The sequence below is a fragment of the Miniopterus schreibersii genome (assembly GCF_964146895.1).
Source record: "Miniopterus schreibersii genome assembly, chromosome: 7".
NCBI classification, from domain to species: domain Eukaryota; kingdom Metazoa; phylum Chordata; class Mammalia; order Chiroptera; family Miniopteridae; genus Miniopterus; species Miniopterus schreibersii.
Window position 1 is genome coordinate 63,156,136 of NC_138108.1, and position 19,479 is coordinate 63,175,614.

General features: G+C 35.7%; 1 protein-coding gene across 1 annotated transcript in view; it reads right to left on the minus strand.

Annotated features, from left to right (window-relative positions):
* ARHGAP15 (Rho GTPase activating protein 15) overlaps nt 1-19,479 on the minus strand; it is a 575,548-nt gene that overhangs the window by 491,806 nt on the left and 64,263 nt on the right. Inside the window, exon 3 of the mRNA XM_081142712.1 lies at nt 9,038-9,106. Coding sequence (XP_080998838.1) covers nt 9,038-9,106 — 69 coding nt within the window. The remainder of the gene's footprint in view (nt 1-9,037; nt 9,107-19,479) is intronic.

Below are 19,479 nucleotides of genomic sequence, written 5' to 3' on the forward strand. Positions count from 1 at the left end.
GACCCAGATGGTCTTGTCTCTAGTAATTTACAGTTATGTATAGCTTTAGATCTAGGTTGAGGATACTATAATGCCAAGTTCTGGGCCAACTTGAAGGTCTTTAAGATAGTGACAGTCCCTAAATTATGAATACTTAAAAAATGTCAACCAATCTTTAGATGCTGAATCTGGCTTCTTGAGCTATTTGTCCAATGTCCCATAGAAGCCTTATTTAATGCTAAGTGGCAGGAAAGATCAGCAATTTGTCCAGACTGGATGTCAGCCAGTCTGCTAGCATTGAGGAAGTACTCAGCAGACACAACTCTGCTCAGATACAGATGAAAAGAATGAATGGTAGTAGGATATCCAGATAGCACCTGTTTATCAACCTAAGTTGGAGGCGGTAGACAAGGCAGGAGAGCAGAAGACAACCTCTGATTAATGTAACACTCGTGGCAGGAAGACCAGCCTGTAATCATAAGTACAGACACTGCAATTTTTTATGTGAAGCTTTCACGTTGTTCTCAGATAAAAGAAGTAGAATTGAAAACAATAGGTTTTCATCAACACAAATCTACCAAAAGAATTCTGTCAAAATACATATTAATAAAAAGAAATGAACCAAATCTAAGGCTTTAGCCAGATTTTGATGAGAAAAAATTGGCTTTTAACACCAGAACCACAATGCCCTTATTCCTTATAACATCTGCTCAGTTATTGTATTCAAGCTATTGTTCTTTTCCCCTTTGTTCTGATTCTGTGTTCAATGGTGATCCCCTGACTCCTAATTCAGCTCCCTAGGTCCTCTGATGTAGAATGTGGATGACTTACAGAGTCAGCATCGGTAAATCCACTATTATAAATTCATAAATCAGAAGTATAGTTTACACATCAGGCTCTTACAAATTTGGTTACTATGAGATAGTACCTAAGGATCATTATCTCTGTAAGCCTTGATAATTTTGATAAATATACTTTTTCTAGACCCCCAAAACTGAGACAGGTCATAGCCCTAAACTTGAGTGAAGCATCTGAAGTAGTGCCACCTTGTGGAACTTTCTGTAACTAACGGGCCTGCTCCAAGACGGTTGCCTCATCTCTGTAACTATCACTCTGGGCTACTATAATTTTCAAACAGATTTAGAATTTATTTTCCTATTTAATAATGAGGTACTTACTATATTTTTCTGAACTTTTAATAGATCACGGTACTTTCTGATAATCTTGTTTGGTTCGTTTTGGTTATTTCCATTACAAAGCTCAGAATGAGGCCACATTTGGTTATATCATTTTACCCCCAAATGATGCTTCTCTTTTCCTCTTAAATCTCTTCTTTACTTCTTCAGTACCCATGGAAATAGATACTTTTGTCTGTCTTCTTTCCATTGGATTTATTTTTTGATGTATTTTTATTTTTCTATTTATTAAATAAAAATTTTATTTAAGTTGTACAACAGTGTTTTTTTGTTTTTCTTTTTCTTTTCTTTTTTTTTATGGAGCCCTCTGACATTTCACAATAAACTTACTTTTATTTACTTATTTATTTAAATTTTTAAATTTTTTTAAATTTATTTTAATGTTTTTATCTTTATTGTTGAGGCCATTACAGATGCCCCCCTTTTAACCCCACTGATCCTCTCCACCCCACATCCACCCTACCCCCAAACCCTCCCCACACCAATGTCCATGTGCATGGGCCATGCCCATAAACATACAAGTTCCCTGATTAATCTCTCCCCACCCACACTCCCCTCCCCGCCTTCCCTCTCAGATCCCTCAGTTTGTTCCAAGCTTCTATGTTACTGGATCCACTTTGTTCATCAGTTTATTAAGTTGTACAACAGTGTTTTGATATACATATATGTAGTAAAATGATTGCTATAATCAAGTTAATCAACTTATCCATCTCCTCACATAGTTACCTTTCTTATCTTTTCTTTTTTTGTGGTGAGAGCACCTTAGATCTACTTTCTTAGCACATGTCCAGTAAATAATACAATATTGTTAACAATAATCACCATGCTGTATATTAGATCTCCAGAACACATTAATCCTACGTAACTCCATTGGCTTTTCTTCTCGTTACATTGTCTTTAGGATGCACCACTTTACCCCTTGGAGCTCACTGTTTACATTTTTCTTTCCAATTATTTTTATACTGTCTCTTTTTTTTGCTATATCAGATCTGTTGGTCTTGTGTGTGGACACAATCCATTAGGAACAGAAATGAAAGCAAGGGAAACAAATCATCTTAACAATCCAGTTTATCTGAATATCATATAAGGTACTAATTTTATGAAGAATGAAATGCTTCATTATAGAAATACCTTACATGCAGCTTGAAATATGATGCTTTTAGAGACATGAAATTATGAAATATAATGTTTTTGCCTAATGTAAATACATAATTTATTGTGTGCATACTTTTAAAGAGTGGTAAACCAAAATTCACTTTGGATACAATGATTGCATGAAAAGGAGAATAGAGGAAACGCAAAGAAAAATGACTCCGAGTCATGCATAAGTGGTGCCTGGGAAGGGGCTCCCAGAAGTTCTTGAGAAGCTGGGCTTGATTTCCGGCCCGGGAGTCAGGCCGAGCCTGCTCACTGGCACCTATTTATAGCCATCTGCGTACATGCTGCTTGTAGCTTTCACGGATATTCTCCCTTTCTTACTTTCACTCAGGACGAGAGGACATGCTGGGCTTTGGGGTTCTGCTGAATGTCTTGAATCTTGTTTCAAATGTTGGGTTTGGCAAAGTACATGTTATGCTTTGCCAAGCTCTTTCCCCCATCATTTTAAACCCCTGTGTATTTCAAAGGAAATTTTACCCACATGTCCTGATTTATTTACCCCTAAATCATCAAAATGTCATCTTGAAAAAGCTACTATTTGATGTTTTAAGAGCCCCATAGCCTTTTTCCTGAGCCTTTCATCTTGTAACCAGTGTGTTTTATTTGGTCACACCAAACAAATCCAGGTTCTGTTTGGGAAACAGGCTGATGAAGGCACCTCTTTGTGTCTCAAAAAACTTTCTTCAGTCTTCTGGAGGCTTTTCTTGTATCTCACCTCTCGCTCCTCCTCAGTTTCTCTCTTCTGTCCTGAATTCTATTTTGTGGTGTCCTTGATATAACTATGTTACTTTTTCTTTGCCTGACATTGTGAGTTCAGCAAGAATGGCTTTCTCTGTACTGTCTGGGCAATTTATTAGCATAATTCACTTTTTGTTGTTGTTGTTATAATTTCAGTGTAGGCAGTAGGAAAGAAAGGATTACTCAATGTTAATAGCCTTTTTGTTGCTGTGTGTGTTCTTTTTCTTTACTCTGGAGTTAAATGAACTTAAAATGTGGGTCTGGATGGGAGAAGTTATTGTGTAACCTCTTTCTATGTTTGAATGGCTTCTAAACTCCTTACCATCAGCTACAAGCCCTTCATGATCTGAGCTCTGCCCCCCTCTGCCCACATCCCCTGACTTAGTTCCCTATTTTAGCCAGTGTGTGATTCTTGTGCTTTTTCAAATGTAAGAATTTGTTCTGACCTCCAGACCTTTGCACTCGCTGTTCCTTCTGTTTGCATCGTTCTTCCAGTTCTTTGTTTCCAGACAAATTCTACCCATCCGGCAAATCTCAATTTAATTGTCTCTTGCAAAGAGTGATTTTATGATTTCTCAATCCAAGATAGGCTCATAGAAACTTGTTTTTCTGCCGTTAAAGCGTGTTTTGTAATTTGTATTTACAGAACGATTTCTTCCTTTACTTGTTGAATACTTCTCTTTACCCATAGGTTGAAAGCTCCTCAAGAAAAGAACATGAGTACTTAGTGTAATGATGCACACCCCAAAACCAACACTGCGCCTAGCACAGGAATGGCCTCAACAAAGACCTGAATTCATAAACACACTCTTGTTTGAGAAAAGGAAGGACGCATGAAACAATGAAAACATGGAGATGGTTTCTATTAGAGTTATTAAATTATATAACCTACTATTAACATACCACCAGCTTAAAGATCTGGGAGGGTATTATTTCAGAAACCCTAATTTTATCTCACCAAAGTGGAATTTTGAAAGATTGAAGGGCTTGTGGATTTTTTTAATCAAAAAAAATTGTTTGCAGTTTAAGAAAAGCACAGCCCAATCAATAGAATTATCTCCCCAAAGTGGCTGTCCTTTGTTTTAAAATAAGAAAACACTGTATGCTCACAATGACTTTCATCCTCAAGCCCTCACAAGTATTAATTAATCTACAAAATGATATCTGGCTCCAAAAGGTAGAATCTGTGACTTAAGGTTTATCTGCAAAAACCTGCTTTGCCTCCAAGCCATGGCAACTTCCTGAGCTCTGTCCTCCAAATCCCCCAGCTCAGGAGGTAGCAGACGATTCTCTGAAAACTGCCACAGGCTTTTGACTCCTGCAGGGTTATCCACAAACATGTCTTATACTCTTTTGATAAAAAATAAAGATGATAAAGATTTAACATGTTCTAAATAGGGTTATTTTCCTCCAACATTTCTTTACGGGGAAAAAAGGAAAGTGCCCTGAAAATAATTAAGTCTCATGAACAGTTATAATATGAAATATACAAGATCAGGAAACAAACACTTATTAGTGTATTTGATGTTTCATGTTTAAAATTGTTAATGCATTATAATACTTGCTCAGCAACCACATAGATTCTCAGAAAAGAATTTATATCTCTTGCATTGGTGGCATATGGGTTTGAATACCATGTGGCAGAAGTGATGTCTCCTGTCAGTGAACTGGGTAGTTTCCACCATGCGATTTTAGATTCTAATTAAGAATGTATTCTTTTTGACAATATCCGAAAGAAATGTATTATGCTTCTGTTTAAACTTGTTGATCACAATCTATTTTACTAAAAAGAACATTCAGAGGTAAAGCATGGCCACCAAAGAATGATAGCATCTTTGAGAGCCCCCATGATGGCAGAGCCCACTTTTGTAAAATAAATCATTTTCTTCCAAGGGAATGGATCTAATGGGACGATTTTGCCAGTTATGCTCAAAGCCAAAGCTTCTCATGATCCTTGGGAAATGTTCAGGGAAGTTCTGAATATGAGAGATGAAAAAAGGGAGATATGTATAGCACCAAACGTTAGACATAAATAATCTCAAAATTCCACATCATAAAAATAATGAGTAATAACACCAACTTAAATATTTTTATTATTTTCTAAACTGTTTAAATGTATATTACTTCATACATGGTAGCTCATTCTGGTAGGTACTGCCAAGGGAAACTACTGCAAAAACCTATGCATGACTCCAGAAGAAATACTGAGGCATTATGGGAGGAAGGAAAATTGCAGGGATAGAAGTAAGTAAAAATTGCCAGATTTGTGGAAAAAATAATATGTGACTCTAGGTAATATATATATGTTAGGTTAGTCAGATGTAAAGAAAACTTTATATTTTCTGGAATAATCAAATCTTGGTACAAATTGTAATAGTTAAAAATTAATCAAAATTTGTTGTTTGGGGGAATTGGTGGTTATTTTAGCATTGCCCATCATAATGGAGTAATTCATAAATAAGAGTTGTGGGGTAGGTGTGAGGTGGAGGGAGCCAATGGGGGAAAAAATGTTCTCTAAGTTGAGACTTGAGTAATTAATTATAAAAATAAGATACTGTTACATGTAATTAAATTGAAAAATTGTCTTGCACTATGAAAAGCAGTCATATATTTATTAATATCTGAAATCAACAATATTATTTTAATATACCTTTAATATCTTAATATTAAATCAACTGACAAGCATGTCTTTTCTGAACAAACACTAGTGCCAAAAGCAATGTAAGGGGAAGTATTATGTAATAAAGAAAATACAAGTCATGACCCCTAACTTCAAAGCATTTACAGTCTAGCCATGGAACAAGTCTATTAACCATGAAATAAGAGTGAACAACAAAAGAGTGCCGGGATGAAGAAACTATAATTGTTACAGAAAATTTAAGCTCCTTCAGAGAAAGAGCCATGCCTTAATCATGTTACTATTGCTGGCCTGAGGGTAGGTATTTGGGAGTAGATAATAAATAAGGTAAATCAGGGACCATGAGAGAGTTCTGTAGACTTGGTGTGGTAGAAAATAGGAAGCTGTTTTGACAAGAAGAATGAAATAATAAAGGTTCTGTTTGAAAAAGTTTGGTGTGGGAGGGCAATGATCCTGTGTAGCACTGTGTGCAGGGGACAGTAGAGGGATTGAGATCAGAAGCATCTGAAGGCCCGGGCAAGGGTGTGCCTGTGCACAGGAAGGAAAACGTGGGTACCACATCCACTGTGAAGAAACTGCTTCAGAATATGGTGAAGGGTCATAGAGAAAACAAAGGAGCCAAAGAAAATGGGTTCTAAGCCTAGATAAATGTTTACTACTAACACAGAAGAGCTCAGTGCGAGGGGAAATCAGTTTGGAGGTTTCACTTCTGAGATGACTCTAACAGTACAAGAACAAATGATTAATTAGCACTTTAAGATATAGGATGAGATAATGAAGAGAATGTATACAAGGATAGATCTATGTATTATATAGGTGTGGAAGTAAAAACCAAAGCCATTAACTATCTCATTTGTGCACTTATTTAACATATATGTACTGAGTCCTTACCGTGTTCTAGCAATTGTTCTGATAATGGAAATAGAGTTATGAAAATAGGAGACAGTATCCTTGCTCTCACAGAATATTCTAATGAGATGACAAACAAATAATATGTTACATGGTTTTAAATTCTATGGGGAACATTAAATTAGGGTGAGAGAAAAGGATTGTGAATGGAAATGGTGGGGAGGGATTGTTTGTTTGTTTTTAAGAGAGATTAGGAAAGACCTAACTTAAAAGGTGGTATTTGAATGCAAAACAAATGGAATAATGAGCTTTACAAATTTCTGAGCATCAAATAAATTATTTTGTAGCAGGCAGAGGAAAAAACAGTTTTAATGACCCTGTAGAAGAAGTAAGGTGGTCAACTTGGCTGGAGCAAAATGAGCCCCGAGAAGAAACAAAATGATGAGGCCAGACAGGTAGCTGGGACCAGTAGGATCAGATGAACCGCTATATGTTGTTCAGCTTTTACCCTGGGAGTGATAGGAAGCCAGAGAGGGATTTGAGCCAAGGAGTGTCACATGACATAACTTGTATCCTAACAAGCTCCCTTGGGATGTTGTGTTGAAAATAAAAAGTAGAGAGCAAGGGTGAAAGTGGTCACATCAGTTATGAGGTTATGGAATAACCCAGGTGAAAGGTGACATAGTATAAAGGTGGTGATGAACTGATTCTGGGCTAACTTTAAACATAGAGCTAACAGGGTTATTTGATGTTTAAGTTTATCTTATAAGAGAAACAAAGAAGTCAAAGATGACTTTACAAGTTTTGACCTGGAAAATTATGCTAGCATATTATAAAATGGAGAAGACTGGGTTTGGGAGAACATCAGAATCAGCTTAGCACATATTAAATTTGAGATGTAAGTTAGCCATATAAAGGAAAATGTCACATGTAGAAATGAAGTTTGGGGCAGTGGTCCATCCTGGAGAACTGGTTAGTGTAACATGGTATATAAGGTCATAACACTGAACGAGATACTCTAGGGAATACATATAAAGAAAAAAGAAGGAAGGTTAAGGACTGAGTTACAAAATGAAGAGGACTCAATTGAGGAGATGGAAAATGGGTGGTCATTTAATTAATTGGAGATCCATGAGAAAGAGGTTTGCTAGAAGCCAAGTGAAGAAAATGTTTTTTTATAAAAGAGAGTTATCAATTGGATTAAACACTCAGGTCTACTAAGGAGAAAACTTGAAGCTTTATGAATGAGTTTAGCAATATGAAAGCAATTGATGACCTTAATAAAAGGTGAGTGATTGGGATAAAAGCCTAAATGGACTTGGTTCAAGAGATAAAGAGATGGGAGAAATTAACAACAGTAAAGGTAGATAATTCTTGAAAGGCATTTTTTATTCTAAAGCAGAGGAGAGTGATGGATAAATAGCTAGAATGGAGATCAGGAATCTAGAACACACAAAGCAAAGAATAAGATAACTGAATAAGAAATAAGATAACTGAACTAAGAAAATATAAATATTTTTGGTTTTAAGAATGAAAAAGCCCAAGGATAACAGGGATGGAATAGCAGGAGATAGATAGGAATTATGTCACCACTGTGTAGTATTCTTTGAGTCAATGGACTGGTAGCATGTTGAACATTGAGAAATACAAGAAGTATGGGCATGCAGGAAAAAGGGCATTATATTTATCAAAAAGAAGGTCATTAACAGAAAAAGCATCAGAATATATCAGAAAGGCTGTACTTACATATTTTAAAAATATCTCTAATATTTCATTCATTCATGTTATTTATAATGTTTCAGGACCTCTTCTAGTCATTTGGACAATAAACAAAAGTGAAAAAACAAACTACCAATTCTCATGGACTTACAATCTAATAGTAAGGGATGAATTTTTCCTTTAAAAAATTATTAAAATTTGCCATAGGTCTCCCAAAATCTCTGATTCCTGTTATTTGCAGCCTTGTGTAATTCCTTCTCCTTGAGTATAGACTGGATTGAATAACTTCCTTCTGACCAAAAGAATGTGGCAAAGTTGATGGGATATCATTTCCACCATTACGTTACAAGAGATCTCAACTTCCATCTTGTCAGCAGACTCTCTTGCCTGCTCAGGTTGCTGTGTGCTTTGAAGAAGCATGCGTCCGTGCTGAAGAAGCCCATGTGGCAGGTCACTCACTAACTGAGAGCAGTCTCTGATCAAGAGCCCTGGAAGGCTGAACTCTGCTGACAACCATGTACTTGAGCTGAAAGCAGATATTTCTCGTCAAGCCTTCAGACGTGACCCAGTTCTGGCTGAACACTTTGATTGCAACCCTTTGAGAGACTCTGAGTTAGGGGACTCTGCTAAGCCATACTCGGATTCCTGATCCACAAAACATGAGGTAATAATGTGTGCTGTTTCAAGTTACTGAGTTTTGGGTAATTCACTTGGTAGCAGGAGATAAAGCATACGATCTTGGAGTGAAGAAATCACTTACCAGTTGTTCCAATGGAGGAATAACATCTTTCAAGATATGCTGTGAATGATTCCTTCTGTGCCGGGATATCTGCAAAATAATTGACATATGATATTATTATATTCTTTTTCTTAAAAAAAATCTGCAAATGATTTAAAAGACTACAAATTAGTGAGTGTACATGAAGATAACCATATTCAGTTTCATTCAAGGGTGAATGAAGTTGATAAAAATAGGAAGTCAATCCTTTGGAGACTGACTAATTTGAATAAAATGTGTATTCAAAGATGGTTGGCTGCAACCATATCTCATATTCCACATGCTCTTTCTACCTTGTAACCTCCTACAAGTGGTGGGGTCTATCTATGTTCTTCATTTTGAACCTGGAAAGACCTTTATGCCTGCTTCAAACAAAAAGTACAGCAGAAATGCTTATTTATGGCTTCAAATATTAAAGCATAAAAATGAAATGTTCTCTTAGAACCCCACATAATCTTACACAGAAAGGCCATAGGATGAGGCCTCTAGGTGTCCTGGCTGACAGACTAGCTGAGGTGCCAGAAGACAGACAATATCAACCACCAATCGGGTGAATATAAAGATCTTCTGATGATTTCTTCTCCCAGCCATCCAGTCACCCCCAGGCTTCAAGTCTTTCAAGCAGACACTTTATTCCAACACTGTGTAGTAGAGACAAGCTTCTCCTGCTATGCTTTATCTGAATTTTTGACTAAATTCTACCAGAATTATAAAAAAACAAACAACAACAACAAAACACTAAAAAACCCACATTGTTTTATACCTCTATATTTCAGGGTGGTTTGCAATACTGTAATAATTGGAACAAAATATTTAATATTGAAACACTTTGCGATATGAGGTGAGCTCAGCTTTTTCAGAGTCAATGTTCTATTAATTTTCATGTCTTCCACTATTATCCAGATGTATTTAGATATACAGCAATCACATGAATAAGTGCCTTTGAAACAAATTTTTAAAAATGTTTTACTGTTGTTTCTCCTAAAGAAGCCTCATAGACAAATTCTATAATACAGTTAAAAGAGAAAGAGATATATACAATTCGTTATTGTACTATTTGATAACTTAAGCAGAAGCTCTCGTTAATAGTGGTATTTCACTAAACAGGAATTTTCCTATTTTGCAAGGAGAGAGTGGGGATGGGTGGGACAGGCTGGGAGAAAGAGAGAGAGAGAGAGAGAGAGAGAGACACCTTTATTTATTAAAAGTAATAATAAAGCAAGCCAAGGACTATGTCTAGCAAAGAACTCTGGATGTCTTTGGCTCTGGTTGCTTGCAGAAGGAACTGACTTAAGTGATATTCGATCAATGCCTACTAAGATTTTGAGGGAGTTGTATTGTATTACCAAAGAAACCAGAAGCCTGACCTTAAAACAACATGACTGTAAACAACCCTTGAATCCCATATTTGCTCCACAGAAACTGGATTATAAAGGCAGTATGACCTTCAAGGAAGCCACTCTCTTTAATGCACATTTCAGATGTGGCCCATGAAGGACAATGGAGAAGGAAGAGCCTCCAGAGAGCAGAACCAGAAACACTGGACAACAATAGCCATGGGGAAGTCCCTGAGAAAAGGAACCAGGACGACCAGGAACTGTCTCTACTGCCAGGACTGGGATCTCACAGGGCCTGCTCAGCAGGACTAAGTCATCACTTTAGTTCAACAACTGTTGGCTTTTATTGTTCTTTCCTTTACGGATGAGATGGGTTTTGTTTGTTTTTTCTAGTCATCAAGTCTCCTCTCCACCCCCCCCCCCCCCGCCCACTATTCTCTATTGGATTTGATGAAGAAAGTAGAACAGAGAGCTCATTTTCCAAATTCTAACTTCTTGACCCTGGGGAGAGAAATTGGTCAGATGGAGAAAGATGCTTATCACTGCAGGCTCAGGGACTGGAGCTTGATCCAGTAGCCGGTTGGGACTTTTATTGTCTCCTTTGAGGGCGCAGATGGATCTATTCCTAAGTATTGGGAGACAGATGTAAATTGATATACAAGAGGGTAAACTGTGGCAGAGCCTGATGGTCACTCCTCAAATTCTGCCCTCTCTTTCCTGGGCACATGTCTAGACTGCATTTCTCAGTTTGCCTTCTCATTAGGAGTGGTCATGTGGCTCCTTTAGACCAATGGAAAGTGAACAGAAACAAAGAGAACCTCTGCTCATAAAGCTCTTAACCTGTTAGTGCTTCCCCAACATGTTCTCTCTTTCCTCCTGCGCTGGCTGCAGAAAACATGGAATGAGGCCTTATGGGAAGATGAAGATGCACTGTTCTCTGAGTATTTCCTTCTAGTCGCCTGCAGAATGCTTTCCTTTCCTATAAGGCAATGTTAAAAAATGTGTTGTGTACATATCTCCAGTGGCACAGGAGATTATTTTACCCAATGAATGTTTTAATTTTAATTATTATTTACATAATTTTAAGGTTTAGTGGAAAGAATGATGACATTTATTAGTGATAAAATATATTTTTCATTAACATAAAGTTATCTAAGTATATGAAACATGGGAAAAAGCCACAAACATAATAAGCGAATGACTGAAATATGATAAACAAATTTGAATGAGAAGAAATTGGAACAGAAATAACCAGTTACTGAGCACACACATTTCACTCTTGAAGGAAACCATTAGTTCCACGATATAAACAAAATTCAAATTGATAAATGATATGATAATATTGTCTGTTATCATTTATTGAGTGTTTATTATTTTCCAGGCACTAATCTAAGTGTTTTGCATTTATTAATATACATAATTCTCACCCAAACCTTAAGAGGTCAGTTATATTACACCCTTTTCATAATGTTAGAAATACAGCCAGATTGTCTTGAGTAACTTTGAAAAACCACAGCTAGTGATAAGTATGGGTGATATTTTAACACAGAACTAAGCCCTTGATAAAGTGCAATAGTTGGTTGAAATTTATTGTTTTACCAAAAATATAAATGTATATGTATAAAGACAGGCATTAATTGCTTAGGGAACTACAAAGTTGAAACCCCCTGTGTGCATAAATAGATAATTCTGGGACAGGAATTTGAAGAGAGTCAAACTTAAAAATTTGTAAATGGTTACACAGGAAGCTAGAAATCAGGTTTCAAATATGTTATAAATCATCTTAATATTCCTTTAGGGGAAGCAATATTGCTGATAATTCTTAAATCAATAAGCTAGCCAATCTATCACGTTCAATCAGGTTATGAAGATGTGGGGGGGCATTTTTCATCACCTGTCTTTTGCTTTACTGTTCTTCTCAGTTAAGCTTTAGGCACAGAAATATGTTATCATCCCAAATCAGGTTACACTGACTGAGACTTATGATTTAGAAAATTCTGGATCCAAACCTTTTCAGTTGTCTTGCATGGATATCAGGAAAAGTTAGGATTTTTCAAGAGCGCTGTCTGTATATGATTATATACTTAATTGAAATAATTATAAAGAAAACTTGAGGTCAACCAAGTTTTGATTGGAACTTGAAGGGCAAAGGCTCTCTTATGCTATAGTATATATAACAGAAAATATTATAGTACATATAATTGTTTATAAATAGCTTATTATTATCTGGTATTTTTGCAAATCATTATGGGGCATAATCTTGAGAAACATTCCCACTTAAGACATTAGATGTCCTCCAAACCATTCAATTTCGCCAGTAAACACCTCATGTTCAATACACTCATATGCCAATCATTTCTAATAGTAGGTGCTCAAAATGTACATTTTTGTTAAAATTATAAAATATCTTTAGTACTAGTACTGCAAAGAGACTATTTTGTTTTGGACGGTACTATTTTTTCTCCATAATTTCATAACTTCTAAATAGATCTAATATTAAAAACCTACAGTTTGTTCTGCAAATTACTTCTGGATAAGTTTCAGAATGTGGGCAACAGTGAGCTCCATTGTGTGACCTTAGGTCCTTTTCACTTTTGCAGGAATCATTAATTAATCACCGAATTTGGAAAATTTGAATAACAGTAATAATATTAACGGTAGCTTGATATAACTTCATTTTAACACATTAGTTTCTCTTTGAATTCCAGAAGCATTTCTTCTGAGGAAGCCTGATAATATGGCTTTCATGTCTGTTTTCTTTTTTGTTTCCAAATGTTCTGGAATAGTATACAGATCCTTCCTCTAAACATAAATAGACATGTACGTATATCTACCACATATTTGTGTTCACAGACTGATTTTTTATTTTTTGCTAATCCTTATACTTAAATTATAAAATGTTGGTTTCAGCATCATTTCCCAATTCTTATTTGAGAATTTCCAGTACTTTAGCAAAAAGAAGCCTTAATAATTTCAAGTTTCTCTTCTCTCTAGGTGACATGGTTATCTCTTTAATTGTTTTTCTATCACAGTGTTCTGCATCTTAAATAACCGAACTTTCATAATAAATACTTGAGTTGATGACAACCCTTCCTTTGGAGGTGAAAAAAAAAGTCAGACCTCATCTTTTTTTAAAAAAAATTATGCCATCTTCCTATTGATTTATTGTGTCCAGTAAATAGAAATGATGTGTAGGTACCATTGATTAAAAACTTGAAATACAAATGTCTTCTGACTTGGATTTCTTTGAACTGAACATCAGGTTAATATATCACTGCAACACTTTTAGATCAAACCTGTATTTCTTTATCATTATCCACCACTCTTCCCACTTCCACTCCTCTGCTCATCTTCAAGTACTTTAGCTTTGTAATTGTGCAAAGCAAAGTAGAAAAATGAAGTATTCAGCGTGTGCAATGCATATTTTCCTTTAAGTTCCTTTTGGCTGCCCTACCTTGTTTTCTTGTGGTTAGAGCATCAGCCCATTGACCCAGTGGGAGACAACCAATTGTCTCTTTCACATGTTTCTCTCTCTCCCTCCCTCCCACTCTCTCTGAGAAGCAATGGAAAACATATCCTCAGGTAAGGATTTAAAATAATAATAATAAAATATATTCCTTTTTGTTCTTAGAATATGCATGACGAGTTTCTCAGATATATTTTCTTAAAAAAAAAAAAGGAATTAAAAGATCACCTTTTCAAAGTATCTTCATTTTTTTCTTCCATTCCTTTTTCACTTTTATCTATTTACAGAATATAAAATTGACGGGTAGAAATAGTACTTGATATATTAAAAACTGTAAAAATAACATAATTTGGGCACATTATTTTTCTGGTGTAGGAGGGTCTACTATGAAAGTTATACATAAACATGAAACATTCCACACAGCTTTGCTTTTAAATAGATTACCATTTTTGATGAAAGTTTATATCTTGTGGCTTAGAATTGAAATAAAATCACTTGAATAAAAGCATTAGTTTATTCCAGCATTTTCACAGACACGTACATTTTCTGAGGCATACCTCCCATTACCAACCTCCCTGGATACTTGGATGAAAAACAGAAATAAATCTGTGGCTAAGTTTAGTTTTTATCTTCACAGTTCTCGAAAGTGTTTTTTATTTTACTTTATTTTATTTTGGTGTATCCCAATTCTTATGTTCAGATCTTCATTTGTTTTGCAAAATTCTTTTCCTTAAAGCTATTACAATCAGAAATTAAGAAAAGTCAGTGAAGCTTTTTTTTTTTTTTAACTGTGGAGACATAGCCAGTATTTTTTGTATTCACAAAAATTTAGTTGTTTAGAAATAATGAACATCAACCTAAGTGCTGGTTATATTTTAAAAATCATGTTTATGTAGGAGGTAATTGCTTTTCAGAAAACAAAAATATATGAGGGCATTAGCTTATCATGTTTTTAAATTTCTGATCTTATCTATTTGTGGACACATGTAAAACCATCCATGTTGCATAATTATTCCACCACCAACTAAATATACTTTTCGTAGTCTTAACAGAGGTAAAGATATAAATCATAAAACATCCAAATTCTTCTGTTTTGTTCCTTATTAATGCTCCATAAGTATATTGATTGACATTTCTGTTCTCTCCCTTCCTCTGCCCACAAGATCATCCAGTTGCCGTAGTGGGCATCCATCAGCAAATGCCCCTCTTTTTGGTTTTTGGCTTTTCCATAAACTCCTTTCAGTTATGTATTGTCAGTCAGAAATCTGACACTCTCTTATCTCTTTTTCTTCCCTACAGAAAATGAAAGGAAGAGATTCAGAAATCTTCTGGGGGGCATACTAAAGCTCATTGATATTCTTTTTTAGTTTGTTGAATACTCCTTGGTCAACAACTGAGTCACCTGTAGTGCTCGCCAGCCTTTCAATCCTGGGATAAGCCTAGTTGAGTTAAAATCAGCGTCAACCACATTTCCACATAGACAAAGGGAAGCCCTTGCTGGAATGATTTAAAGTCCATAATCTTTTCCCCTTACTTTATTTAACCCTAACCATATGTGTTCTTCTAAGAGAAAATTAAACTGCCCCATAACTTCCTGTTTAAAGAAAAATTATGTGCCGTGCACACTTCCTTGTTTATTGCTAAATACTATTTCTTTTAGTTCCTTCCTTCTCTCTGTCTTTCTGTCTCTCTGTCTCTCTCTTGCTCACTTTCACTGGAGTATTTCTTTCCAAGACAGTTTTCTCAGACTGAAAGGCATTATTTATATGGAACTTGGACACACCACAATTTTAGCCTTCAAACATATTCTTATGGATGGATGAAAAAAGTGAATAATAGGTACAACTTCCAGTTACAAAATAAATAACACAGGAACATAATGTACAGCACAGGGAATATAGTCAATGATATTGCAGTAATTGAGTATGATGACAGATAGTTAATAGACTTATTGTGGTGATCACATTGTAAGGGTATATAAATGTAGAATTACTATGTTATACACCTGAAATAAATATACTGTATTTCAACTAAACTATAATTTAAAAATATAACTTTAAAAAAATACATGCTTTTAAAATGAAAACTACCAGAACCAAGAAACACAGAAATACCTTTTTTCTACAGTTTTCTACATTTCTTCATATGAAATACATTTACGTATTCTTAATTTTTAAATTACTTTCTTCTTTCTCTGTAAGTTCATTTATATTTAGCTATGTATTTATAAACTGATATAATGAGAAACTCAGAGCCAAAACAGACCCATAAATATTTTATTCTAGTTATAATGTTAATAGTATAATAACTAAGGTATCACATAATTTGTTAGACCCACAGCAAAAGTTAACTAAAATTAGCAGTTAAGACAGCTTTTTGCTCCTTTTATGCTTTATAAAAGAGATATTTACTCTGTTGATATCAACAAAAATAGTTTAGAGAATAGATAATAGAAAATATAGATACATATTCTAGAACACTTGGGCCAACTGACATTTCCTCCACAACTACAAGTCATATGATATCTTTTAAATAAAAATATTTAAGACAACAGAAAATGATACCAAGAAAGCTATCACAGAAACAGCACAAACACCTCAAAATAAAACAAAATAGAAAATAAACAATTATTGAGGGTTTAAGTTATTAATAACATGGTCTACCTATTTTTAGTCAAATGAAACAAATCATTGTCAATTCACCATTTGGTTATACTGGCCAGAGACACCCTATATCTAATTTCATGAAGTTCAACTCTTTGGAAATTCTCAACAAATTATTTTCAGTCTTAAATATAAAGTCACTTTCATTGCTCAGAAGGGCTAAAGTTGAAATTTCATTTCCTTCTCATATTTTCAGATGTATATTCAATTAATGAAGAAAAGTTTCTCTTCTTTGGAAAGCCATAATCCACAATATGTCAAGCTTGATCCGTAATATGTAAAGTTTGACAAAGATATTTATCCACAGGCAGGTTTCTATAGTCTTTTGACACCTTTTCTCATACTTCATTATTTAACACAAAGATGGAAATTACTATTTAATTCTCTGAAAATGCTGTGTCTGTGTGGAAAGGTCACTTCTAAAAGCACTGTGGGAGGCAATGCTTTTAATAACTATGGCTTTTTTTAAGAATTAATAGAGTTTTGGTCAAATATTTAAAATACACACGCGAATGCTGTAGTGAACACCTAATAATTGTGTCATTCCAGTTTCCTTCCTTTAGTTATTCTTCAAGGTTTTCACAGACCCCTAAACTCACCTTCTGCTGCCGAAAAAGCAGATTTAGTTCTGAAGGTTAATCCAACTCAGCAGGATTGAAGGATGGCACTTTTCCTTGGTCGTAAGTATGTTGGCTCAGGCCAGACAGCTGTTAGGACATTTTCCTCTGGGAATCGTGCCCTCAACACCCACCGTTGATGCACATACATGGTCTACTGGCTGCCGACTTCTATGCCCATCTGCTCAGATGGCATGGTGCCCACTCACAAGTTGGCTGGATTCTTGCCCTTAGTGTGTAGGTGCCAGGCAATGATGGGTTTAGATGGGCAGCCTGCATAATACTACAAGTGACAATTTTTTTCCCTCTCTCTCTCTCTCTAATATGTCCTCTGTGCTTTCTCTAAAAAAGAAAGTTGCATTTCTCCACCTTTGATTGTACACGTGGCCTTGTACAGATAGACGTACAAATGTACCGAACCTGCTACCAACAGTGAGATGAAAGGGAAGAATCCACAGAGCTCCAAATGACAAGTTGTAACACTGAAATGGGTTGGACTGTGAAAATCCCCACCACCTGGAGTCTGTCAGAAGAAATTTAGCATGGGTGTAAGTACAGCAGACCTCTCACGGATACCAGTGACACCAGGAAACAGCTTAAGTTACAGCATTTTTTGTCTGTTGCGGCTCCAGCACAAATCACTTGCCTTGCATTGAAAAGGCACATGCAACAGCAATCGAAATAAATCAGGCAAAAAGAACTAGCTTAATGGGAAGAAAATTTATATGCTCAATAGGGGCAAGGGTGCAAGCTATAATATTCAGACCTCAGAAATAACCCCAACTGGAAGTCCTAATAGAAAGAAAAAAGAAACAGAAATAGCATCTCTCATTCCAATCTGCAGCAAACCCATGGAGAGGAATAGATTGGCATAGGAGGTTGTGACTTTAATGATCCAAAGCATATGAATGCTTGTTAGCAGACAGCAGACAGACATAAGTAAGAACAACAGTAACGGCTGTATCTGCAGCCTGGCCTATGGAACTCAAACCAATCAGGCAGCACTGGAGAGCAGTGTCGAAGGTATGCTATAGCCATGCTTTCCTTGTGTGTTTATTTAAGGGTGATTGAATTTAGGGTGCTGTGAGTCTGCCTTGGAGAACGGTTATCCAATGTGGAGGCATGATCTTTCTCCCGGAATATGCTCTGTTGAGTCAGTTAGTTATGTGTGACTACTTGCTCTGTTCTAGTCTTTATACAGTGCCAAAATCCTGCAGTCCAAGTTCCAAAGGAACAGGGCCTAAAAACTTTTGGCTCCAGAATCAAATTAGGCTTCTCTGCTTCCCTAGCCAGAAACACATAAATACCCAATGGCCAAAACCAAAGAATTTGACATTGTGGAATGAATAGAGCTGTCATATACCACTAAAGTGTGGAAATATCTACTGTTTGAAGTCAGGACTAGTTCAACATCTTCAGTAATCAGAACAGACTTCTTTGGACACCTTCATGAGTTAGTCTGGCTTTTGATTAGAAATGTTTCTGGCAAGCTACTGATTCCAGATATCAGAAATGCAAGAACATACGGTTTATAAGAGAAAATCTGCCATCTTTTCTCTATCAAAAAAATTCTCAAAGGCAGCACATTTTCATAAAAGACAGATCCTTCATCTTGTTTTCCTGGTTGACCTTCAAGTTAGCAGCACCTGCTTAGATGTATTCTTAAAAGAGAACTAGTCAAAGAGGAGGTGAGTCAGTATAGTTTGAACACATATTTATGTAAAAGTATATTTGGAATTATTTGGGGAGTTTATGGTGAATATACACAAAGAATGGGTATAATCACCCAGAACTCCTCATTCTGATTGCTATGCTATAACTCTGAGTTCCCAGAACAAATCTTTTCCTCATGACTTATCACAACTTGAGGTTATAACAGCAACAATTACAGTTATACAACTAACTTATGGAAAATGGAAAAAATCAGATGTCCTGTCTAGGGTGTCTTGAGGGTAAGGGCCATATTTTACTAATCTTAGCATAGTATAGAACACATATTTTGGGATTGGTGATTTCAAACTTTATACTGCATGTCTGCATGCATGTGACCTATTATTTCATTGACTTCACCAAGACCTTCAATTGCTTATAATGTCTTGCTCTAAGATATGTAGTTAGAAATGCATTCATCATTCTTTTTAAAACATGGACCAAGCCAGTATTCTTTTTCAGATGAACTTCCATAATATCCAATAGAATATTTGTCTTCTATCCTTACTGAAGTAATATTGAATTTTTAAAATAATTTCCTCTAACCACCAGCCTCCCACCCATTATTCAACCATTTAAGTAACATACTAGCTAGATAATACTTCCCTGATCTATGTAGTATGTATGATGT